Genomic DNA, 25374 nt, shown 5'->3' with positions numbered 1-25374 from the left:
TCCAAGAGACCACAGATCAGGGGTTGACTTGACCTCCATCTGGTCTGAGTGCCGGGGCCAGTCTGCTCATTTCTTTACTGCGAGGGCTGGAAAATGAATCTTATGTGAAGTAGTGCTTAGCTGCCTAAAGAACACACTGCGCAGAGACTGAAAGGTTCAAAAAATGTTCACCTTTACTAAAGAAGACACCAAAATAACTTGCATCTATTTTAGATGACTTCACAAGTACTTCTTTCTTTAAATGAATCTTGTACACCAAAGGCTGTTGATTATATCGGAGGTAAGGGGAGTCAAGAAAGCATGGAAGCTTTTATAAGGACATTATTTAATATAAGTAGAATTTTATGATTCTCATTGGAGAAGGATTTATAAGATATCATCTAATTTTGTGGAATTAAAACAGCTTTAAAAAAAATGTGAAGGAACTGGCAATGTTAGATAGCACTGTAATTACAGCCAATCAAAATAAAAGCATCAGGCAAGAATGTAATGAAGGCCTAGCACAGGGAGAGCAAAAACTGTCTTATTACATAGGAAAAGAGAAATGTCCCTCAATAAGTGCTCTTGTCAGAATGGTGTTAATGAGAAAACAGGTCTCTGATGGCTGACTGGTTAGTGGAGTTACGTGCAAGAAATGTTAAGGAAATAGATACTGAGAACATGTGGCAGAGCAAGAGAAGTGCAGCTCATGCATACTGTGGAGACTCCAGGGTGGTGGATCTGTCAGCAGCATCCACAGATGCATTTGCAGTGTTTTCTGTAGTTGTTCAGTGAACTTACAGTTTAAAGCCAATGCAGAGATGAGGTGAGATGATGTAACAAGAGCCATGTTATGAGCTGCAGCTGAAAAACCTCTTTATTGTATGTTTTCTTCCTTTGCTGTTTGATACCTTCATGTCAGAATTGCCTTTCATGTAATTGTGGAGTTGCAAAAACTCTATAGTCACTCTCTACTTTCCTTTCCTTTTTATGAATGTTATATAAAACCTTCATGAATGCATGAATATATAACAGTAATTTATAATTAAGTAGTTCAAAATTAGTTTAAAATCCTTAGACAATGTACATAGGTATTTCCTTATGTCTGCTTCATTTAAATAATTCTGAACATAATCCTAAATCTTAAATCTTCAAGTGAGAATTACAGATTTTTCAATACCATATTTCTTTTGAATTTGCAAGGGCAGCCCTTGAAAGGACAAGGTGTATTTCTTTACAGAGCATTCACAGATAATATTTGCTTGTTTTGTTGAGGAAATAACAAAAAGGAACCTGATTTGTCTAAAGAAGTCCTTGTGATGTTCTTAGGTAGAATGTGAGAATTTCTACCAGTTTCTGAATATCTTAATGTCTTGAGTGTCATGTCTCCAGAATTATTCTTGTTGGACTATTTAAGTTTAAACTGTCTATGTGTCATATGTGGTGGCAACTATATTATCTTTGCAAGTTTTGTGAAGGTGGGTAAATAGGTTATATACCAGAAGTGCTTTAAATGACCATTGATTTTTACACAGACTGTGCCCACTGCTACATCCACTTCTACAGTGCTGTGGGTATAATGGGCACTTAGTACATTGTTGAAAAAGTGCTCTCTGTAGATGCTGGGGCAGTTTCACTGTCAACTTGAAACCTTCCCATCTGAAAAGAGACCAGTTGGGCATCCCATGTCTTGCAAATCCTGAGTTTAGTTTCTAGATGGCATGTGTCAAGCTTGTTTAAGCAACACCAACACCCCAGGGAAGTTGTTGTATCAGCTACAATGATGCTTGTGCATCCTTTGGTGTAAAACAAATCTGTTGGCACTTGATGTCAGGATCTGTCATGTGCTTTGTTAGTGGTTCTGGTCATAATAGTTTTTACTCTGTCTTCTAAGCAACTCTATTTAAAAATGCATTTGCCCATTTAGACTTAGTTTGCACGTGATTGCATTCACATTGGTCCTTGATTTTAGGGAAGATGATGTTAAATGTTGCAACTAGAGTGCTGGATACATGGAGTTTCTGATATGTTCAGAGGTGATTCCTCCACACCTTTTTGGCCTCACTGCATAACTGTGGCAAGTCTCATTTTTGTTGTTCGTTCTTCCTTTGCTTAAGTCAAGTGGCAGATGCTGGGATTTCAGCCAGAACAAGGTCAGTATAGTCTCTTACACCTCAGAAGCTTTTTTTTTTTTTTTTTTTCCTAGTAACTGCATAGTCAGAGCAGTAGCATTAGTTTTTTGCTCCTGTAAGTGCCCTATAAATGCTGAAGGGACACATGCCGAGGTTCAAGTGATCGCTGCTTAGCTGATGTGCATCTTCTTAATTTGTGTGCAGCTGGCCTCCAGTCACGTTCTAGCTGTGTGAAAGATGCATCTGCTGCTATTGTTAGAGAATTTGCTGAGTATCAAAGCAGGTGGAGATGTCAGTAGTTATCACTTAATATAGCTTGTTATATTGTTCCCTAGAAATGTACATTACTAAAATAAATAAATCTCTTGGGGAAGATGGTTAGATGGAACGACTTTAATAAAAAAAAATCCCCAAGGGCGTTCCCATGCTCAAGAATCTTTTGGTAGTAGAAGCATCTTGTCATACAGATAAGGGGAGTGACACTTTCAGTTTATATGAATTCAGATACATACCCTTGTTTGCAACTTGTGTTCTACACATTCTGTCTGTTTCTGAATTCACATTTCTTTCAAAATGAGACAGCTTTGCATACAGGTTTTAATGCTTTTGACAATTGCTTGTACTTTCTCAATATTTTTAAATCTTTGTATACCAGTGCATCGTACATTGCAAAGGGTTTCAAATGCACGTGTCATGGTATAAAAACTGCTCTGGGAAATATTTCACCACTGAAAGATATTTTCATCTGGTTTTCATTTGTTGTACCTTATAAATAGGATCATGACTGTTGCTAATGCTGTAGACTTATTAGTCTGGCATACCAGTGTAAGTATAATTTCTGAGAACTTCATTAATGTCTAGTCATCTGCAGGTATCACATATCTTTGCATGTGCTTTTACTCAGTCACATCAGATCCATACAGACATGGCTTTTTGCCACTGCATTTTGCTTCTACAACCATTTCTATATACCAACCATGTATTTTCTCTTAATCTGGTGAGTCATTTTGGTAGCTTCCCCTTCCTTTTGTCTTTTTTCCCTTATCTGCACTTGGAAAGTGTTTCAGGACTCTACAAGTGAAAGGACATTGAACAGCACTATTGCTACTAAGTTCACCATTCACTTATCTAGTGCAGATATGTGTCTGTATCTCCTGTGAGGCTTGCTTTTTGCTGTGATGCTCTTAATTTTTCCTCTTACATTGAGACTTGGCCATTTTACTGAAGGTATTGCTCGTCTTTATGTCGCCTTTGTGTAACTTATTTCCCTCCTTTTCCCCTGGCTTCTGGGAGCGGATATGAAAGCTTCAGCATAGGATCACATGTGGAGTGTTATTTGGCCTCTGCAGATCCCCAGCTTGAGAATAAAAATAACTTTTTGTTGAAATTGCATTGACACTACCCCAGTTCAAATGCAAGATTTTGATCATGCCTGCTTATGTACCATGTTTTGTTGGATATTGAGGATATCATTCCGAGAAGTATGTCCTTGTCATTTGAGGATAACACTCTTGGATCATTTCCATGACTCTTAGTGGCTTGCATGCTATTGCAAAATGCCTCATGTTGTATCTCCTCTGCTCTGTATCTTTTGCTGGATATTATTTTCCATTGCAGCCTGGTATTTTGCCATATCTTTCCTCCTTTTAAAATGTCGCTGCTTTAATTATGTGCTGGGGTGTTTTTTTGTTGTTGTTGTTGTTTTTGTTTTTTTTCTGGTGAATTTAGTCCCTGTAATTCTTTCATTTATGCATCTTTCTGTTTTCTGCATGCTGCTGGCATGCGAGGGCACAGTTTTGTAACACACTGAAGGCCATCTCAGCTTCTGCCAAAGGCATTTCTTTCCTTGGCTGGCAACATTTTTCACAGGAACGATGGCCATTTTACCCTCACCAGGAACCAAGGAACTAAATCAACTGAAAAATAACATTACAAAAAGAGGAATAGCTTTCTGCTGGCCTAGCAGCCTGTGCTAGCTCATGATGGGATCAGCTGGCAGTCAGTGACAGCACAGAGAAGGGGAGGATAATGTGTGACTGCAGTGGGGGAACCAGGCTGCTGAAGCCCTCCCATAGATTGGCTTAGGTAATTAGCGATGGTGGGACTCCCCTCACCTAACTTTATTAGTGAGTCATATGGGGCAATGAATAGGTACCTCCAGAATCAATTAACTGTCCTGTTTTAGGATGAAATGAATCCCCACGCCAAGGTGCCTTTCCCTGACTTGATTATACAGAGAGCTCAGAATGATTTTTCTCAGACTGAGCACCTAAGCCAGAACAGTTGAATCCCACCGAAGGGTCTGCTTGTAACTTGGGCTAGCTCAAGATCTGGATCTAAGCAAAGTTGCCCTGATAAATAGGCATCTTCTAATACCAGCTGTGCTCTGTCATGTGGTTCACTTTTTGAGGTGTCATACTTGCAGCGTTGGGAAGGACTGGGCAGCAGTCAAATGACTTCCCTGTATTCTCAAAACCTCCTTTAAATGTAGCTGTTGCATATCTAATGTGTGAGAAAATGGGGACAAAAACTGTTTCTGCTCTGTTGTTGTTGTCCTCCTCAGTGAGGAGTAGGATCCTAGGGCGACCAAAAGCAAACCTTTCTCCCACCCTCTTGCACTCTGGGATGGTACCATCTCTCCCTCTGTCCTTTGCCTGTCCCTCTTCCCTGGTCAGATTTCCCTGGTTTGTCACTTTTGCTTTGTGTTTCTCCTACTAGTAGTCTACATCCTCTGTCTCTTCTCTTGTCTTTACTCTTCCTCTAGCCTCGTAAAGTACTTTGTTTAGATTTTTTTCTTCCATCTGTGCATTCCTGACCTGTCCGTGCATTTGTACATGAGTCAATAGTGGGACATAAAAACAGAAAGCAGGGAAAGGAGAACATTCATTTTGTCCCTTTGTAGCCTAGTGTCCTACTACTAGGCTTGAGCTGGCTTCTTCCCTGCCTGCCTTTCATCGTTTAGTGTGGCATGCCTGAGTGTAGTCTAATGTCACTTACTGCATCTACCCAGTGGGAGCAATTGTTCTCCTGGGGAACTGGAGCTGGGGGTTCAAATCCTTTGAAGGTAAGTATGTTCCATAGCTGGTTCTTCTCACCTTGTGGATCAATACTTGAGTGGCATTTCTGCTGTGCAAAAGGCATGTGCCACTGATGATCTATGTGGAATGATAGACCTTGATAGACCTTTCTGCCTCATCTTTGCACTTCTGACAACATAGCTGCAGAACTGAAACCACCCTCCTCAGATTAAGTTTGCCTTTTGAGCCTGTCCAGTGCTCTCAAGAAGGCAACTGTCAGGCCCACTTGGAAAACTTCTAAGCTCCTGGAAAGCAAGAACGTGTTGGAAAGCATAAACTGGCTGACTGGACATTAAGCACTTAAATGTTGCACAAACATTCCAACTTCTGCAGCCAGTCCTAAGCCTCTGTGGATGTGGAGGGCTGAAAATTGGTGCCCTAAAGCTTCAGAAATAAGATGGCAGATGCATATGCAAATAATATGTATTTATTTGTGTAAAGAAATATACCTGCAGCATTTTCCGAATCATTTGGTGATTCTTGGTGAAACCTTGATGTTCCTACAGGTAGGTATGTGAGGATAGCGTCAGGTTCTTATGTGGATGCTTTGTAGGAGCAGGGCTGAACTGAGGTAATTTAGACACACGTCATAGAAGAACTGACACCTCTATTTGAACCCTGTATTTTTTTTTTTTAATTTTTTTTTTTTTCATTTTGGGGTGGCTAAGAATGCTTAAAATTTCATCTGATGTACATCAAGGATGGCACTCTTCCGGCACTGTTTTCATCTCACACTTGCTGAAGCCCTGATTTTATATTTTCAGTACAGATGACAGTAAGTTAATTCTGACATAAACTCATTGACTTCGGCAGGAATACATCAGGAATAAATTTGTCTCAATTTTTAAAAACATTCTTCTTGATGAAAAGTGAGGCTACTATTCCTGAGTATGACAAGGGCACCTACGTTGTACAGTCAGAACTAATAGTCTCTTACGCCTCACAAACATCGGCTGAGGAAATAGCTTTATTGAGCCAGAATTAAGTGCACTTTGGGGAGTAACCAATGACTTCCTATCAGTTAGGCTTTTAGGTAATGTTAGCTTCCCATCAGCTTAGACTCACTCTTTTGTCCTCTGCTGCAAATCTCACTGTTCTTCAGCATCATCAGGAGCTGAAACGTCTGATGTGTCTCTGCTTTTATGCTACTCCATGCTCCATAGATTTCACCGGCTTTGTAGCCGCAGCAGTTACGGTCATTTTTGCAATTCTACAATATTAACATTTAGGGATTTTTTTTTTTTTTTTAAATCTTTCAAGCTCTTTGCTTTAACCTTTAAATCAACGTGTAGCATTTAACTTCAGAGCGTTGCCATGTTAAACAATGGGTGATCATTTTTGCAAGTAGCTTTATCACTGATTCTCATTTTTATATTCTGGCTGAGCAGTGAAGTCTTGATTACCCAAGATAATGCATGGGGGAGCTGGGAGAACAAATGAGAGAGTGATTAGATAAAGTAAAAGCATAGCTACACAAAACAGCTGTAGGTTAGGGTGATCACCAAGGCTGTAATGGAGAAAGAAGAGGTCAGTGACACAGGTTTCATCTCTAGTGTGAAAGACATCTTCTCCAGGGAATGATCTGCAGCCCTTGGGCCAAGGGGTGAAAAGCAGCTTGCCTGCACAGCGCTGGAGGCTTGTCCCTTCTGCTTCTCTCCACTTCCCCCAGAAACGTATTCCTGGATCTGCACTGGTGTTACCCTCGTAGCCCTGGGACATCATTACTTTTCTTTTTTTGGGGTTTTTTGGGGGTTTTTTTTTGGCTTTTATCTGTTCAAAACGTTTGAGATGGTGTGAGGTCTGTGTCGCAGCCTGACAGCCTGGCATTTCACTGGCATGATTTTGTGGGTGTGTGTTGCATCCGTTAGGATGTGGCTTAGGGTCTGCCAGGTTGTTTGAGGATACACAGGCTGCCAGGCCATTCTGGGATGTGTCAGGATGTGGATAACGAGGACTTGAAAAGTCAGGGCAGTAAAAAATGTTGAAAGTTGTCGATGTGCTTGTGGTGCTGACTCAAACCTGCTTGGGGAAATCACCCACCAAATGTGGTTGTGGCTCTGCAGATTTGTGTGCTTGTCTATACCAGGAATATACTCAATTCAGGGCACAGATAATTCAGCTCAGGTCCCTGAGAATTAAGTATAGTTTTAAAAATAATAATAAAAATAATTAAAAATAATAATAAAAAGGTCATAATAAGAGTGAAAATAACTCAGTGAAATAAAAACATCTCAAAGAGGAATCCCATAGGACTATAGAAAGGATTACAGGAATTCTGTAGCTGTTGGCTGGCTGAGCATTACTACCAGCAAGCTTAATTTTCCTTCTGCATTTCTCAGCCATTTGGATTCAACTAGGCAGGTCATCTGTGTTGTTGCTTCTAGGTCCAAACCAACAGCATGCAATAAGCCACTGGCCCATGTGGAGCTGCTGCTGGCAGATACAGGGTCTTCATGCATGAGATGTTTGCTGGCTGAAGTGATCTCCAAACTTTCCATCCACAGCTGAGGGGAAGTGGGGGAGCTCAAGGAGAACTGGGTGCCAGCTGGCCTGGCCAGTCCCACAGTGGTTTTGAATGAGCCTGTGGGGCCTTGGGGATTCTCCGATGACCTCTCAAGGACTTGTTGCTTGGAGCCTGGCTTAATAAACCTCTTCTCTTCTGGCAACTGAAGCAGATTCCCTAAAGCTGACAGGTCTCAAAAGTTATTTTGAAATTATGGTGCTGGTTGCATTGGTGCATTTCCATTCCTAATGGGAATAGAGGCGTTTTGCTCCTTTTTTTTTTTTTTTTTTTTTTTTTAAAGGAAAGGCCATGCAAATGCTGCCTTTTCATCCTCCTCTCATTTTTTTTTCAAAGCTTTTAGCTTAGACTGATTTAATGGCCACCATTATAAGTGCTGCAAATTTGACTCCTGACCCCTGTTTAGACAGTAAGCACTTACAAGTGCTGAAGATCTCTAGGTTTCTTTCTGACATTGGTTTTACCAATGCTGAAGATACTCCAAATAGCAGGGATAAGATAGTGTTTGAAAAAACAGGCTGGCACCTTTTTCTCAGGAGCGGTTTCAGTGGGATTTAGTTTTTCTAAAAGCCTTTGTGAATCTGGGTCTGAAAGGACTTGAAGGTAGGTCAGAAAGGCAAGGAATTTTCCAGGTTTTTTAAAATTAAATGTACTGCTGTAGCACATACCTGGAGATCAAAGTCTTATTTCAACCGTATAAGGCAATTTTAGCTGCAGAAGAGAAGGTTTCTTTTTAAAGCAGGAAAAGGTGGAGAAAGTGGTATCCAAAGTGCATTTGATTTGATTTCTACTACTAATGTGTCCCTTTGCTGCAGCTGCAGACTCTATAAAGCATTTAATCTGCAACCTCTTCAGAGATTTCCTCTGTTAGTGGCTCTTCTCAGAGCAAGGTAGTTTCCTGAGTATTCCTGCAGGTCTGGATGTTGTGACCTAACTGACACTAAGAAGCTCAGTTTTCTAGAATGAGTCCATTTTCTCTGCGAGTTGAGCTATCATGAGGTAGGGTGAAATATATCCCCTGTGTCTCTGAGGCTTGTAAGCCCTGCAGCAGCAGAAGGCAGTGGGGAATGTGATGAACTTTCGTTGGAGGTTTTGTTTTCCCCTGAATACCCTTCATATCTGGCTGCTGAACAGAGCCACCAAGCAGCCCTGACACTTCTTCGCTGCTCAATGCCTGTCTCATCTCTGAGCTGTGTAGCAGTTTGCAAAGGCAGATTAATATTTAATATACCTGGTGGCTTTGATCTTTCAGTTGAAGTCTGGTTACGTCTAACACCTCATAAAATACAACCAGAGAAGGTGATGCTGCCTTTTTATCCATTAATGCAGAGACTGGAGCACCTTCCTAATTTCATTTCCTTCTTCCATCTCAGGCCATTTCATTCCCTTCTCCTACTCATCTGTCGAGAATCCTTATCACCAGGCTGCTGGGTGCTCATACTGAAACTGCCTAATTTTCAGGCTTTCAGCTCAGTATCTGAACCACTTGGTTTGAAAGCTTCTTTGATCTTCTGGATCCCAAAGTGCCTCACCTACAAAGAAAAGGTGCGACACCTTGCCTAAGATGTCCTGCAGGCTGATGGCCAGGTGCTCTCCTGGGCTGTGGGGGGGGGGAGTTGCAGGCCATGGCAGGCAGGACCCACATCTGTTTGCTCAGCCTGCAGCATGGCTGTCATCCAGGATGGTCCCACTCCATATCCCTCTAAAGTGGCTGCTGCTGAGGGTTAAACACCTACATTCAGGTGTCTGGAAGAAACTTCCAGTCTCTGCCACATCCTCCTTGCTGACTGAGGCAATGGCAACTCAGTGCTTTGCCATGTAGGGAGTGTTGGTCACCAACTTGGCATTGTGAAGCCTGACTATTCAAATGCTTGGCCCTTTGAAGGGAAGCTCTGGAGAAACACCCTTCTTCTCAACCTTTCCTCTTGCTTAGTTTTTGTTCCCTCTTTTACTTGCTGACTGTTGTGGATCATGGACTTGACATCACTAGGACCATCTGCTGTGGATACCGTGGGGTCCTCTAGGCTGCAGAGCACACTGAGGCACAGTGCCTTGTGTCCTGGGGTTATGAACCTCCTTTTGGGGAGGTGTGGCCAGATTCAAGCTTAATATATGTGAAGCAATTTGTTTGTTATGCACGTGAGGATGTGAGGGGGAAGAGTGCTATCACAAAGATCTGATACTTCAAAACTATATTAAGACTGTGATTGAGTAGTTTGTATGATCTTAGAAAATATCTGTGAGGTGGCCAGTGGTCTGACTGGTTTCTGGCAGTCAGGGCTGGCTCTGCATAGGCAAGGGAGGCAGCAGCCCAAGAAAGCAGAGGACAGTAATACAGAAAATGTTTTCTTGTTAGTTTCATCCATCAGAGCCCCTGGGGATCTGGCCTGGTTGCTGCTTCTCCATGGCAGAAGAAGCTTCACATCCAAATTTCCATTACTCTTCCCTTTTCCATCTAACTATTGCTGTTCTCTAGATCCACCCGTGTGATGTACCTTCTCCTCCAGGTCCGATTCCTCATACTTGGGGTGGCAAAATTCAGTTTTACCTGCACTCTTGTAAGTCTTGAGTGATGTTGTTGCAATTGTGACAAAACTTAATGTGGCCTAAATATTTGAGCAGCCCATGCTGAGGTTTGTACTTCTGTGGACTTGTGTGTTCCTAGCAATAACTCCGCTGGATATTTTAAAACTGACTTGTATATGAGCTGCAGTCATCTTAGTTGTGTCAGCAGAAGCAAAATTTGGGGAGCTGAGCACTCTTGAAGGGGGAAAAAAGAAAATACCATAAGCATCTGTATATGAGAGAGTATTGTCCCTCCAGAACCTGCACACTCAACTATGAGAGGGAACTTTTGTAAATGACGTTAATGCTTAGCAGTCTGACAGGAATGTGATAAGGGCACAAAATGCATCTCTACTAAGATTGTCTATATTGTGATATACTAGACTAAAAGGTAATAGGAAATTAAGACAGAGGCCCTGAAAATAAAGTTGTTACATTTCAGCTTAGTGGAAGCTTCCTTTTTTTTCATCCATACACTCCTGGGTCTTCCTTCTGCTTGGCAAAGCTTGTGTATGAAGTAGTTCAGGGCTGTCCAGTTCCAGGACTGTGACATGTTGTGGCTGTGAAAATGCCTGGATCATCTCTGTTTCTCCCTTGTTCCATGAGAGGATTACCCAGTACCAATGACTTTCCCTAGGGTTTTCTGCCTCACTGTAGCCCATTAGACTATGACTGTATCAAGTGATCCCCTGACCCAGGATCTCTTCCCGTGTCCAAACGTACACCGCATGTTTTTCAGGCGTGGTCTTCCTGCTGTGCCTTTCTCTCCATTGGAAGGAAAGATGGGGAAGAGATTTGAGTCAAAAGGAACTTAGCATACTGTAGTCTGTGCCCCAAATCTGGATGATAAGTGAGAACTGGGAGTGTGCTGTGGAACATTCCTGCCCTGCAGTATAGATGGTGAAGCAAGGGTGCTGTGAGGCAGAGCAATCTCCCCCATAACTCATGCCATGCCCTTCCTGCGTGAGGAGGCAGACAAAATCTGCTCCCATCTCACCTGCCCTGCTGCAGTCTCCTAGTTTTATCTCCTGGAGGATAATGGAAGCACATACTGGACAACAATTCAGAGAGGTAATTTATTACCCCAACTCCAAAGTAATCTATGTAGTCTTTCTGCAAAGACATTTATTAAATGTATCAGAGTTGATGGTAGAATTTAAAATTAGAGCAAGGCTTTTTAGTACTATAAGCAAAACTGAATTTTGTAGCATGCAGAGGGATGTCTGCCCATCTTGCTCCATCGCTTATGTTTGGTGTCTTCTTCACCCTGAAGCTCCTTATTCTTCTGTCCCTGCTGAAGCACACTTATTCCTTCAGGTCATCACCAAAATAATAGAACCACCCTCCTAGACTCCCAGCATGTTAAGACACAGACCCACATACTGGCTCCACACTTGTGCCTAATCCTACTTGGCTTATTTTTGAAGGAAATCAGGGAGTGGAGAGTAATATAACCCAGTCTTCTTCACCTAGATGTAAAATGCACATGTCTGTATTGTGGCTATAAAAGATGATATACAGGTACTTTCTCTTGAAACGCTGATATAACTTTCAGCTTGTTTGTGTAGTATAGAGCCTTTGCAAAAGAAGGACTGGAGAAACATCTCAAAAGTACATAAATAACATTTTCTTTAAATTTCTACAGACCCTCTAAATACCGGCTTTTGATGGTCTTTTCACACAAACTCAATTTCTGTACTGTTGTTTTCTGAGAGATCTCTTCAAAGCCTAATATCAGCAGGCCATTTCACTTGTAGGCTTAGACAAGGGTAGTTTCAGAGGTGAATCTTTTCAGGATTTATTGAAGGCTCTGATGTAACTTCATTGCATGATATAGTGAAGTATTATCTCCCACTCTCAATGAGTTACATGAGGGCTATTGCATCAGACAATTTGCTGGGCACAATTTCACTGCTCAGGTAGATGGGAAGTGAAATTTCAGGCCCTTAAGTTGGTCTCATTGTCTTCTGAATTGCTTCTTTAGAGCAGCATGCACTCTTTCTAAGCCACAACATAGTACTAACATTTTTCGATGCATGCCCATGTACTAGATTTTCTCCTCCAACTCCCTGCCTCCAGTGAGAAATTGTGAACATAGAATTGTTCACAATGCCTATTACTATCATCGCCTAATCCCCCTCTTCACTAAATTTCTTCTGAGCTTGATTTTACCCAGTCTAACACCAAAACAAACTGCTAAATGCCCTGCTGCGTATTTCATGTATGCCTGTGGAACATACAACCTGCTCGGAGGAAGTACACGTGTCCTTCTCATGCTCTGTGGGTTATAGCACGCAGAAATATATCGCATTTGTGGTAGGATGCTGCATATGTTCAGAAACTGTTGAAAGTCTTTGGAATTCTTATAACTGTTTATTCATTCTTTTGTTTAGGAGTCAGTGACCTGTAAGTGCTCATTATGAAGAGAGATCTGGTTTTCTTGGTGACTCTAATTAGCCTTGCCTTCCTGTCACTGCTAAGGTCTGGATATCCTCAACATATTGCAGAGGAGTCCTGCTCTGTTCAAATTCTTGTTCCAGGCCTCAAAGGTAATGTGGAAGTCTACTCCATCCTTCAAATACTAATTGTTTCTTTCTAACAGGCTCATTTGCACCACTGTTCGTAACAGAGACAAAGAAGGTGCCTTTCAGTTATCCTCTCATTTGTCCAGTTTCTAGCCTCCTTAAAAATGCAGTTTTAAGGTTCATAAGATGAACTTAAGTATGTTAAAATGAACACGGTTCAGGGAACGCATAGCAAGGTCTCCCAAACTTGCTCCTGATCTATAGAGCTTGTTACTCGGATGGGCTGCCTGGTTGCTTTGTCTGTGTTTATACTTGTGAATGGTGCACATACCCAAAGACTGTAAAATCAGGCTCTGCTTTGTATCTGGAGAGGTTTTCATTGCCATTTTGTGATGTACTAATGCGAAGTATTTTGTATTTTCTAGTCTTCTGCTTATCTTCCCTTGATTTTTAAATGTTCAAGTGCCTTTTAGAAGAAATAAAAAATTAGTTAGATTTTTGGCATTTCTATACTTTCTGTTGACAAAAGCAACATTTTTACAAATTATGGCCCCAAACTTTCAGTTTGGATGGAATAATAAATTATTGATATTTTAGAGGTAAAAAATGTATTAAAGTGCCTTAGATAGGAAATCAACAGCTGGGAAGAATTAGCATTTTAAAGCAACAGAATCCATTATAATGTGAAATCCTAGCCCTGTTTAGTCAATAACAGTAACTCTTGTTATGGAGGCAATGATATTTCTAATGGAGCGTAACACCTGTAAGCATGGGGAAATACCTGTTAACTAAGACAAAATAACCCATGAAAACTATCAGTTTATCATTAATGATAAAAAAATGCATTGTTTAAGATTGCATAACTAACTTGCCAATTTTTCTGATAGTTATGCATTGTAGTATCATAAAACTCTCTTAACAGTATTGATGCCACTAACATTATCTAGTGCAAACCTGGGCTTTACCCAGTTGCCTGGGGACCGTAGTATGGACTGCGGGCTCTGTGCTGGTTAACCGATTGGTGAGGGCAAGGCTCAGTTCTGTCCTGCAGTTGTTTATACAGTTAAATTGCGAGCACAGCCTGGCCACAGGTTTGGCTGTGGTGTAAACTGCCCTCTCCAGACATTGCCCGGTTTGGATGTGGCTGCCCTGTGCTGGAAGCAAGCGAATTTGACTCTAGGGATGTAGGTTGTGCTTGGCCAACTGGCTTCAGAACCAAAAAAGCTCTCCTGTATTGTTTGTTATTAATAATATACAATCTATTAATAACAGATGCAGCTTTAGATGCCTGAACTGAACCAAAATCTACATTTCTTAATTTTACTTCAGTAAGTGGCCTTTGAAGTCTTAATAGTCTTTACACCTTCTGCAGATGCTCTAGTTAGAAAGAACACTATATCCAGGTCTTCTGAAGTTTGACTAAGCCTTGAGTAAAGTTATTTCATTTGTTTGATTTTTTTGCTGTGAAATAGGCATAAGATAGTGCTGTTGATGTAACAAGGACACAATCAAGTTAAATATATGTTGTCTAAAGTTATACAGAAGATCAGTCAAAGGGTCTGACCCCACAGCACTGGGGACTGAAGCTTTGAGATGATTTTTCATTTCAAAGAAGTTGACAGGCTTTGACAAGTTTTGTAACTTCTTTGCCTTAGTTTCCTTATTTGTGTAATCAGTCAAAATTAACATCTGTGATTACCATTTTTATGAAAGGACTGTTATTATTATATGCAGCAGAGTTTTTTAAATGTATAAACAGTGCAGGACCCTGGCCCTTTGTCAGAAGGCAATCCTGAGCCAGGAAACAACAGAGGCCTGAAACCCATCATGCGTTAATGATTTCACTCTGCTTCATGAGATGTAAGCCTTGCGAAAGTGAGAGAGATTGATGTACAAATTCAGTGAAGCACAAAATGGCCTGATACAGCCTTAGTTAATGTGAAATCCCTAAAAAGTTATCAATGCTCCAGCTATGCTGTCAGGGGGACTGGCTCAGAGAATTCGTAATGAGATTCTGCTGTCCTCCACTGGCACAACTCCAGCCCATTTTGGTGGTCAAGGCTTCCTTTAAACTGAGCATATATGTGGCCACGTGCCCAAATTTCAGCTCCCACGCAGTGAGATTTGCTCCCTGCGGCTTTCAGGTCTGCCCCATCTCCTCCTCTGCTGGGCTGCTGGCAACATCTCCAGTGCTGGAGGAATAGAGCCCTGCAGCACTGCTGGGCATGAGCCTGACAGGATTTGGGAAAAATAGGTACAGGGAAGAAGTGGAGGAAATGATGGAGACCATTTGATATGTGGAAGGGAAAAAATAGGAGGAGAGAGTTAAGCCTAAGAGGTGGTGCAGAAAGTGGAGCCCAAATAGGGTGGTGAAGGAGAAAGGCAGCAGGGAAACATACCCACAAGTGGGGGAGCATAATGGAGAAATTTTAGAAGAAAAGGAAGAAGTGAAAAGAGAAAAGAAGAGCACAAAGAATGAAACTGAGTGGAGAGACTAGAAACTAAAAAAAAAAAAAAAAGACACAAAGCCAATTAGAACCCCACAGAATAAAAGGGGGAATTGGAAGTGGGATGAGAATGGAGGTGGAAATGGAAGATGAAGAAAGCCAGTAAAGGCACCAAGAATAGAAAAAGGCACAAATGAGTTTAAGGTCAACAGCTTAGGTCTTAGGGACTGTTTTTTGGGGTTTTTTTTATAACCTCAACAGATAAACGAGTAAGATGAAATGTGGAAGGGAAAAATACTGTGGCTCTGAGAATCCAGACAGCAGACTGATCCATGTTTTAGAAAGCCATCAGTATTAATAATAGGAAAAGTATGTTGTGTGTGAGGAAGGGATGGATGATGAAGCCTCACTACACTGCTCGTATTCTCCCTAAAGTCCTATTCCTACTGATAGGCACATGAGATTGAAGTTAATACTACTGTGGAGAATAAAATAACATGGAACAATCCTTCAAAGCTTAAATTTTCAGTTTGCCACCTTGTTTTATCTCCCTTCTAGAATCTAAAGCAGGAATAGCCTCAATAGTCTCAATGGCATAAAAGACATTAAAATGTTGATGCTACATAAATAAAATAAAACCAATTTTTTTACACCCTCACTTCATGCACCTACTCACACATGAATGAGAGCAATGGAAGAAAGTTATCAGCAGCCATGAGTGCTTAATAGCTCACGTAGGTAATATTTGGCATGCTGTTTTCATTACGGTAGATGGTACAGCTCAAGGTAGGTCGGTTGCAAACATAATCAGAGACAAATCCTGTCCCAAAGAATTTGCAAAAGGAAGTAAATTGACAGCAATGGTAAGATATATTGTTTGAATTATGAAAAATCTCTCTCAGAGGTGACAGGACAAGAAGCTTGTAGTATTGTCAGGATTGCGCCTGATACCTGTGATCCTGCTGCAGCTCAGGTAGGTACTAGGGCTAAATCAAAAGTTAAAAATTAGTGTCAATTGGTAATAAATCAAATTGATTGAAATTCCTTGTCAGAAAACTGTTTTGTTGCCCACAACACCTGCACAGGCTTTGCTTCCTCAGCTTGCACAGTGCTCAGCGTACATAGAGCAAATCCAGGGACATGGCAAAGCTGAACTGGACCACCGATCAGTCCCTCTTGGCCAAGGTCTTGCCATTTAAAACAGCTGATAAAAAATGCAGAGTGGTCTGTAGCTGGGCCTGTAATGGGGTAATGTCCTCCCAGGGAAAGTTTCTTAAACACCCACGCTAAGGAATGCAGAGTCATCTTATTATGGGAATAAACGCAGGCAAGTGTAATGGCCTGAAGCAGGAGTGATCTATTTTATTGATCCCTAATGCACAGCTTTCACTCTGAAGAACGTGTAAAGCAATAGGCTGTAATAGCCTGTTCTCAGCCTCCAGAGAGCAGGAAAAAGTCATTGTCAGGATTTATCTTTGGGAAGCAAAGAACTCATAATCAGCCCTGAGGGGGAGAGGCAATCATACAAAGCCTGTTGGTTACCTGATAATAAAAAAAGTGACATTCCCAAATGTGCCAAATAATAGCCTGTTTCATACTAACAATATTATTCACTGGGGATTATGTGAAGTTTGTCCTCATTAAGGTCAGAGAATGGCCTATTTTTGCATGTCTGAAGGCAGGGAGGATGGTCTAGAGCCTACTGGCAGCCTGAAGAAGGAAAATATAACAGATGGAGGCCTGAGTTCAGCTCACAGCAACCTATGTCTGCAATAAGGAGAGAGAGCTGGAGGCTGCATATTTGAAAAATACCATGTTTCGGCTTGTTTTTACGTGTCATCTCTGTGGTCGCTCTCTGAACCACAGCTGCCAGCTATGCCAGAGAGCAGAGCTTGAGGGGTAGGTGGTAACAGTTGACTTTCTGCTATGGTGCTCCCTTCAGCTTCCTGGAGAGCAGCTGATGCTTGCTCTCTGTAGAAATACAGTGTTAGGGCATCAGCTGTGTTGTGCTGGCTCTGGCTTTTAGATGCTGGCATTTTCCTATCCATGGAAGTCATAGAACTTTCTTCTCCTTCATATAAATCTTTTTTACAAAGGTGGCTATGTAAATCATTATTTAAATTTCTGTTTAAGAGACTTTAATTTATATCAATGGCAAACTACAATAGTAGAGGGTGAAACAAGGTAAGCATCCCCAAATTTCCAGTGAAAAGCACCAAGGAGGCTAACATTTACAGAAACTGATGTTTATATGTGCTGCATATAATAATGCACCATGATCCATGTGCATTTAAGTACAATGCACAGTGGTTCGTACCACAGAGATTAAAAGGCATAGTATATAACTGAGAATATAGATTAGAAGATACTCTTTCATGCTTAAAAATGATCCTCTAAATAAGAGATGTAGCAATGCCTTCCTATAGGCCTGATCCATCTTTACTCCATAAATGGCATAAACTTCTTTCATTTCCCTCGTCTTTCCCTCCACAGAGATTAAAAGGCATAGTATATAACTGAGAATATAGATTAGAAGATACTCTTTCATGCTTAAAAATGATCCTCTAAATAAGAGATGTAGCAATGCCTTCCTATAGGCCTGATCCATCTTTACTCCATAAATGGCATAAACTTCTTTCATTTCCCTCGTCTTTCCCTCGTCTTTCCCTCGTCTTTCCCTCGTCTTTCCCTCGTCTTTCCCTCGTCTTTCCCTTTTTTTATTTTCTAGATTATAGTTAAGCCATTTTCACTTGAGACTTAAGCATGCCCTTAGCAGATACTCAGGAAGTGTTTGGTGAACACAGGTCCCAGAAGTTTATGTGCTAAGTTGGGGCCTAATTCTGGAGCTTCTACTTGAGTGGATTGTGCCGTTGGGCTTTTTGGAGATTAAAGATATGAGTAACATCCACGAAACTAGACCCATTGCATGAGACTTCAGTAAAGTATTGACTGGTTTTGTCAGTGTCTATGCCAGTGGCAGGAAACTGTTTTCCATGCATCAAGCAAAGCTGTTGAGTCAGATTCTATCTGCTTTTATTTTTTTCTTCCTGTTATTATAGCAGGTTTTCCTTTTCAGTGGGGAGAATGGCACTCTTGTCACTGCTACCAACAGAAAATAGTCCTGGTTTAATATGATTCTTTTTGTTTCCTTTTGTATCAACAGGGGAGGCTGGAGAAAAGGGGGAGAAAGGTGCTCCAGGTCGTCCAGGCAGAGTTGGGCCTCCAGGAGAAAAAGGTAACTTCATTAAAGAAGACATTTTAAAAGTAATTCCTGACCAAACACTGCCTTTTCTTGTAAGGTGGTGATGGTAGGGATCTTTTCTCCTTTTGCTGGGTGACTAAGTCATCCTTGGGCATTTTTGTGTACTGTTGTTGTGGTTTAACCATGATAGGCAGCTCAGCCCCACCCAGCCACTCACTCACCCTGCCCCTGAGAGAATCAGAAACGTAAAAGTGAGAAAACCCATGGGTTGAGAGAAAGACAGTTTAATAGGTAAAGCAAAAGCCACATGAGCAAGCAAAGCAAAACAAGGAATTCATTCACTGCTTCCCATTGGCAGGCAGGTGTTCAGCCATCCCCAGGAAAGCTGGGCTCCATCTTGTGTAATGATGACTTGGGAAGACAAACACTATCACTACCAAAGTCTTCTTCATTCTTCTTCCTCAGCTTTATATGCTGAGCATGACATCATGTGGTCTGGGATATCCCTTTGGTCAGTTGTGGTCAGCTGTCCCTGCTGTGTCCCCTTCCAACTTATTTTGCACTCCCAGCCTCCTTGCTGGTGGGTTGGTGTGAGGAGCAGAAAAGACCTTGACTGTGTGTAAGCACTGCTCAGTAATAACGAAAACATCCCGGTGTTATCAATGCTGTTTTAATCACAAATCCAAAATATAGCGCTATAGCAGCTACTATGAAGAAAATTAATTCTATCCTAGCCAAAACCGGTACAACGATATGCACTTATTTGTAGACTAACTATTGCTTTCTGGTCAAAAATATTCATTTAAAAAAAAAAAATCTATTTTTTTAGAAAGGTTTCCATGAAGAAAGACATTGTAATAACTTTTTCATAATTTGCCTTCTACAAATGCAAACGCCATATTAGATCAGAGGGAAAAAATCATTAGGCTCAATTTCCTTGTTTCTTTTTGTCTGGAAATTCTGTCTTTTCATATTTTTTTTTCTCCTGAAGCAAGGAGGAAATTTGACCTTCATAAGTTTTCCAGGAGATGCACATTCTGAAAAATTCACATTAGGTGTAGTAAAAAACTTTTATTTCAATATTGAAATTAAACATTTGACATTCCTGTTGTCAGAGTGATGAGAGTTAGTTTTCACTAAGCTGAATTTACAAACTTCCTTTCAAAGCAATCACAGTGGTAATTTATACTTCCTTATGATGATGCATGATCCGTTATGTAGTTCTTTTGGGCAATTATGGGAGACTGATACCTGCAATTTTCCCTGTGACTGAAATCCATAGCTAGAGCTCTTCCCCCTACAATGCACTGAAAAATCTCTAATTCCCCTGAGGGGTGTGTGTTCAGTCAGTGTATTTCCTTTATGGAGATGCAGATGCACCCTTCAAGGACAACTTTTACAAAAAATATTGGAAACTAAAATTTCAACTCTTGCAAGGTGATGCAGCGTGAAGAAAAGTCAAAGTACAACAGAATAATTTAGGTTAAAAGGTTATAAAGAGCTCTGGAGGCTGAGTCCAATCTTCTGCTTAAAACAGGGCAGACTTCAAATTTAGATCAGGTTGCTCAGGATCTTGTCCAGTAGACTTTTGAAAATCTCCAAGGATGGTGATTCCACATCCTTTTTGAGATGTCTGTTCTCTAGTGTCATTGTGAAAAACCTTTTCCTTAGGACCAACTGATTTTTTTTCTTGTTGTAACTTGTGATTGTTGCCTCTTGTCCTTTTGGCATGTGTCTCTGAGAAGAGAGGGCTGCATCTTCTCTACAAATCAATTTTAGGTAGTGGAACACTGCAATTAGGTCCCCTGTCTTACCTTTCTCTACTCCAGACTAAAAAACCATCTTCCTCAGCTGGACTCCAGTTTGCTTTTGTTTGAGGGACTAAAAATCTCTGGGCTCTTTTATGCAAAAGCGTTTTTTAGCCAGCTATTGGTCAGCCTTCATCATTGCATCACAGGTGAGGAACTTCATGTCTGGCTGAGCTCATGGTATTCCTATCAACACATTCCTGTAGTTTGTCGTGCTCGTCCTGACTGGCAGCACTGCTCTCCAGTGCACCAACCACTCCTGCCAGCATGGAGTTTCTTGCAGACTCACAGAGGGCTTTCACTTCTTCCTTCCTGTCACTGATGAAGGACTGGTTCCTGAGGAATGTCACTCATTATCAGCTGCTAAGACCAGCAGCCTTGCAACAGCATCAGCTAGCCCTCTCAGCACCTTTGAATGCCTTCTGGCCAGTGCCATGGACCTGTGTACATACAGGTGAAGTACTCCCTAACTCAGTCATCCTCTACCATGAGTAGCATGTCCTCCCCAGATCTTTGCTACCAGACATGAGAAACTTGGAGGCCAGAGAGCAGACCTTGCCAGTAGAGACCAAGGCAAAGAAAGCACTAAGTACCTTAGCCTCTCCTCTGTCCTTTTTCATTAGGTTGCCTTCTTTCTGAGCAGGGTGCCCATGTTATCCTTGGTCTCTTTTTTACTGCTGCCTTACCTGTAGTCTTTCATGTTGTCCTTCCTACACCTAGCCAAATTCAACTCCAGCTGAACTTTGGCCTTCCTCGTTTCATCCCTGCATGCCTGGAGAATGCTTCTGTATTACCCTTTGGTAGCCTGTCCCAGTATCCACATTCTGCATGCTTCCGTTCTGCGTTTAGTCTTGGTCAACAGTTCCCTGTCCAGCTGAGCTAGCCTTCTGCCATATCTGCTCATTTTCCTGCACATTGCAATGGATAGTTCTTATGCTTTAAGGAAATTCTTCCTAAAGATTAAGGAGCTCTTTCTGGGCCCCTTTGCACTTCATAGTGGCCTCCAGTAGGATCCTGCCTAGCTGTTCCAAGAACAAGTCAAAGTCCAGAAGTCTAGAGCTTTTATCCTGCTGCTTGACTTCCTCACTTCCCGCGGGATCTTGAACACTGTCATCTCATGAAGGTAGTCATGGTCACTGCAGCCAAGGCTGCTGCTGACTGTCATATCCACAACCAGAGAGTGTGTGAATGACAGGTCTAGGAGACTACCATCTCATGCATAAATACTTTTTTAGACTCTGAAGATGCATGAAAGTGACTCAACTTTATATTCTCTTCCATAAGCCCAAGAGTTTTCCTGTTTGTTATCCAGAAGCTGGAACTTTGAGGCAAAAATAAAATATAACAATATTATTGGAGGATTGGACTAGATGATCTTTTGAGGTCCCTTCCAATCCCTAACATTCTGTGATTCCGTGATTGGGAAAAATCATGTGAGCCACTGACACTGAGATATCCAACATGTATCTTTTTCCTACTTAGTTGTTCATTTTATTTATGGAGGATTAAGAACTGAGCATCCTTTGGAGGTTGATAATTTGTTCACTGTGTTGTTCTCGGAAATAACCAGTTTGTCACATTTTTCCTGGACAGATTATCTAGTATCTATTCATGACCTACTATTGGCTTTGCTTTTTTGCTCTGGTTTTGTTCTCTTGATGGGCATAGACCACTGATGTCCTTTAAAGTCCTCAGCTGGTGTAAAGCTTAGACCTGTGATCCAGGTACATAGCACATAACTTTGTGGGTAATGAAAGATGAATAAAATTGTTGTGTCACTTTGCTCTTTCTAAGAGCACACATGTATGGTTGCAGCAGCTCTGTTTCTGTACAGTAGCCTGTTAAACTGCAATCACTGTGTTAGCATGTGTTTGACCTCCTGTGTTTCTGTTGGAGCCTGATAATTGTTGTCCTGTTGGGCTAATATTTGGCTTCTTCTGTTGATGGAAACTTCTAAATTTCAGTGTATTTTTGTGCTTTTTGAGTGATGGTTTACATGAGAGAGAACTGTAATTCTTCTGAAACATTTGTAGATTTTTCTGGTTTTGCTGTTAATTTACATTATCAGAATCACAATAATTTTTTTTTAATTTCCCCTTTCTTTGTTTAATTTCTCAGGCAAGTTCATCTTAAGAAAATGTGCTTACTTTCTTTGAATTCCTTAAGTATATAATAATCAGTGAATGAATAACATACAAAAGAAGTGGCTTTCTTATGTTATATTTGAACAAAAATCTTAAGATTAAAAAGTGCTGCAAATGTTTTTATCATATCCTTCCTCATGATATTTTCAGATTCTGGTAGTTCAGAAACTGATACATACTAAAACTTTCTGGTGCTTACCAGAAATAAATCTGGTTCTGAGTGTCCTGATGTTTCAGGGTGACATCAGACATCCTGATGTCTTTGGGCACTGATTAAGGTTAAATTCCACTTCCTTTCCTCATTGCTTTTAATTAATTGTGTAGGTCAATTATAGCATGTCAGCAGAATGTAAAACTGTGTTGGCCTTATGCAAAACATAGAGTGCTCAATCAGGTAAAATGGCTGATTCAGTCAAAAGTAGAGTGTACTTCAGTGCAAGTTTTGGGGTGTGAAGTTAATAGATGTAACTTTCCCCACTTGCCCTGATTGCTGTTCTGTGCACTTCCATGTTGGGAATGAACTCAATTATTTGACTGAGTCATGATCCTATCTCTGAAGCTGAAACTTCCAAGTATACAAATTCGACAGAGATATTTCAACAACAATATAATACTGTGAATATTCCCAGAGTAGCATGTATTCTGCTTATGGCAATCAAAATAAGGAGGAGAGGGTGAATTTACTGGTGGAATGCATAATCAAAGGCACAGAATGTTAAAAATGTATTCTTCAAGACCTTTTATGTTGCAAAAGGGACTCTAGCAACCTGATCTAGTTGAAGATGTCCCTGCTCATTGCGTGGGGCTTGGACTAGATGACCTTTAAAGGTCCCTTCCAAACCAAACCATTCTATGGTTTTTCTTAGAGCCATAACCATTTGAAAAGGTATTATTTTAGTATTTTAATTTCAGTCTTGATGCATCTTGCTTCATTTATACTGGTATGTGTGAAGCAGAGTCACACACTACTCTTGGGCATGGAGCTTGACTGTGTCTCTCTACATTTGCAGTGTTAGCAGAGTCCCTGGCACAGTTTCAGCTTGTGCCAGTGAACACTTTCCCAGACAATTCTTGGGTGCATTTTGGGAGCTAACACAATGAACAGCTTGCAAGTGATTTTCCTGGTTTGAAGAGTAAGACAATTTAATATCGTGGAGTGTACCACTCTTGGCCACCTGGTTCCACTGCCAGGGAACAGTCACAGGCATTTAGTTTACTATTACAGACGTAGCCTCTTAAGTATGAGAGAAGACTCATTAATTTAACTGGATTGGAGCCAGAGTGCTCAGTCATTTGTATAATCAAATTCTAAAGAGAGGTAATAATATCTTAATTCATATTTTAGTATTACTGATTGTTCATTAATATGTAGTCAATCAATCCTTTACATTTCTGAGTCAACTTTTACATGAATTTATGGCTCACTAAGGAGTGCTGCAGGCAGGATTCCATGTAAAAGTCCTGACATTGACAGTTGTGGATTCACAAAGTGGGTATCTGGTTCAAAACTGTCTTTTAGTTGCACCTGAACTCAAATTTTGAGAAAATTCATGCTAAACTGAGTGGGCACAAAGATGGCAGATGAGCTTCAGTGTGAATAAATATATTGCCTAGGGACATTAGGAATGCATAATTTAATCCATACTTACATCATACCAAAAACCAGAACTGTCCCTTAAAACTCGAGAACTACTCTGAAATCATTAGCAGCAGCCGCAAAGCCAACAAAATACTGCCCATCATCAGAAAAGATACCAAGGACAAAACAGGAAGCTCATTTTTGCAGTTAATTTTGCTCTGTATAAGCTTGGCATGCACCTGACGTGAGTGTGTTTCTGCTGGATTTGTCTTTTTGACATCTTTCTCTTTTTTTACGTAGTTTTATACATTCTTCTCTGTTCCAATTAATCTTGTCTCAAGAGATTGGCCATACTGTATGAAGATTTCCATTTATAGAGTTAAACAGAACCAAAGCCCTCATTTTTTCACTGGTTCACCATTCATCTCTGGCATTTTATTTCTTCTCTTGTTTGTGGGCCTGAAAAGGACACCAAGAAGATAATTTAGAGTTTCCTTCTCTTCAATTCCTTCCAAAATCCTTTAAGTCTTCTATAATCGGTTCCAGCATATACCACCTTCATCTGAGAGATGACAGATGACTTGCTTCATATTCTCCATCAAACTTTCTGTTAGATTTCCTACTTTTGGTCTATGGAGACTTAATTTCTTTCCAGCTCTCACTTCCTGATTTCATTAAGACTCTGTAGACTGCATTTTTGGCAATCACAGTGCCAGTAAGAAGGACTTTACATTAAAACTTTCATTAAAACTTTTTAAACCCTCAAGGCAGATGGGTCTCTCTTAAAACCTTGTGATTTATCTGCAGAAGAAGCAGAATAAGCAAGCCCCTGGAGTAGAAGCAGGGTTAGTCACTGTAAGAAAAAACCAAATCCAAACAGTTCTTTTAATGAGCACAGGAGACTTAATGTATGTCTTCATTGTTAGAGATAACACACTTTTACTTCTGAGCAAATCACATGTCTTTACTTGGCTATTACTGAGTAGTTGTTCGTTTTCTGGGCGGTATTTATGAGAAAGAAAGTAAAGTCTTTTTATATATTATATTTTATTTATACGTTAGATCTATGTGTTTATTTAATTTCAGGTGTAGCAGCCTGAAAAGAGAAAACATTCAAACCTCTGACAATCTGTTAGATTCATAGAAATCCTGATTTGTTGATATCCCAAGCAAAAAAGGTCATTTTCAGAGCAACTTGATAAACTCATTGCAAGCTGATACTTCAGAGATTTTCAAGGAAATACCCTCTCAACATATTGTCTGTATTGATTAAATATCCAATGTTAGCATCAGTACCTTTATAACCTGCACAGCCTAATGGATTTAATCTTTAAGGCAAGACATGTATCTGTTCTGGAAGTGAAGCTGTATTCCAGAAAGTAGGTCTTCAGCTGG

At 40.7% G+C, this 25374-nt stretch overlaps 1 protein-coding gene across 4 annotated transcripts in view; it reads left to right on the top strand.

Annotated features, from left to right (window-relative positions):
• Positions 1–12688: 12688 nt before the first annotated feature.
• Positions 12689–25374, top strand: part of COLEC11 (collectin subfamily member 11) — a 17726-nt gene continuing 5040 nt past the window's right edge. For 2 of the 4 annotated variants that reach the window (XM_010173035.1, XM_010173033.1), the window contains exon 1: positions 12694–12823. In XM_010173035.1, coding sequence (XP_010171337.1) covers positions 12694–12823 — 130 coding nt within the window. Of the gene's footprint in view, positions 12824–18409; positions 18482–25374 lie in introns of all 4 variants that reach the window. The other 2 variants (XM_010173032.1, XM_010173034.1) reach the window with 2 other exon arrangements.

This window comes from Antrostomus carolinensis, unplaced genomic scaffold (assembly GCF_000700745.2).
Source record: "Antrostomus carolinensis isolate BGI_N321 unplaced genomic scaffold, ASM70074v2 scaffold7828, whole genome shotgun sequence".
Classification (NCBI taxonomy): Eukaryota; Metazoa; Chordata; class Aves; order Caprimulgiformes; family Caprimulgidae; genus Antrostomus; species Antrostomus carolinensis.
This window is presented reverse-complemented; position numbering and strand designations above follow the sequence as displayed.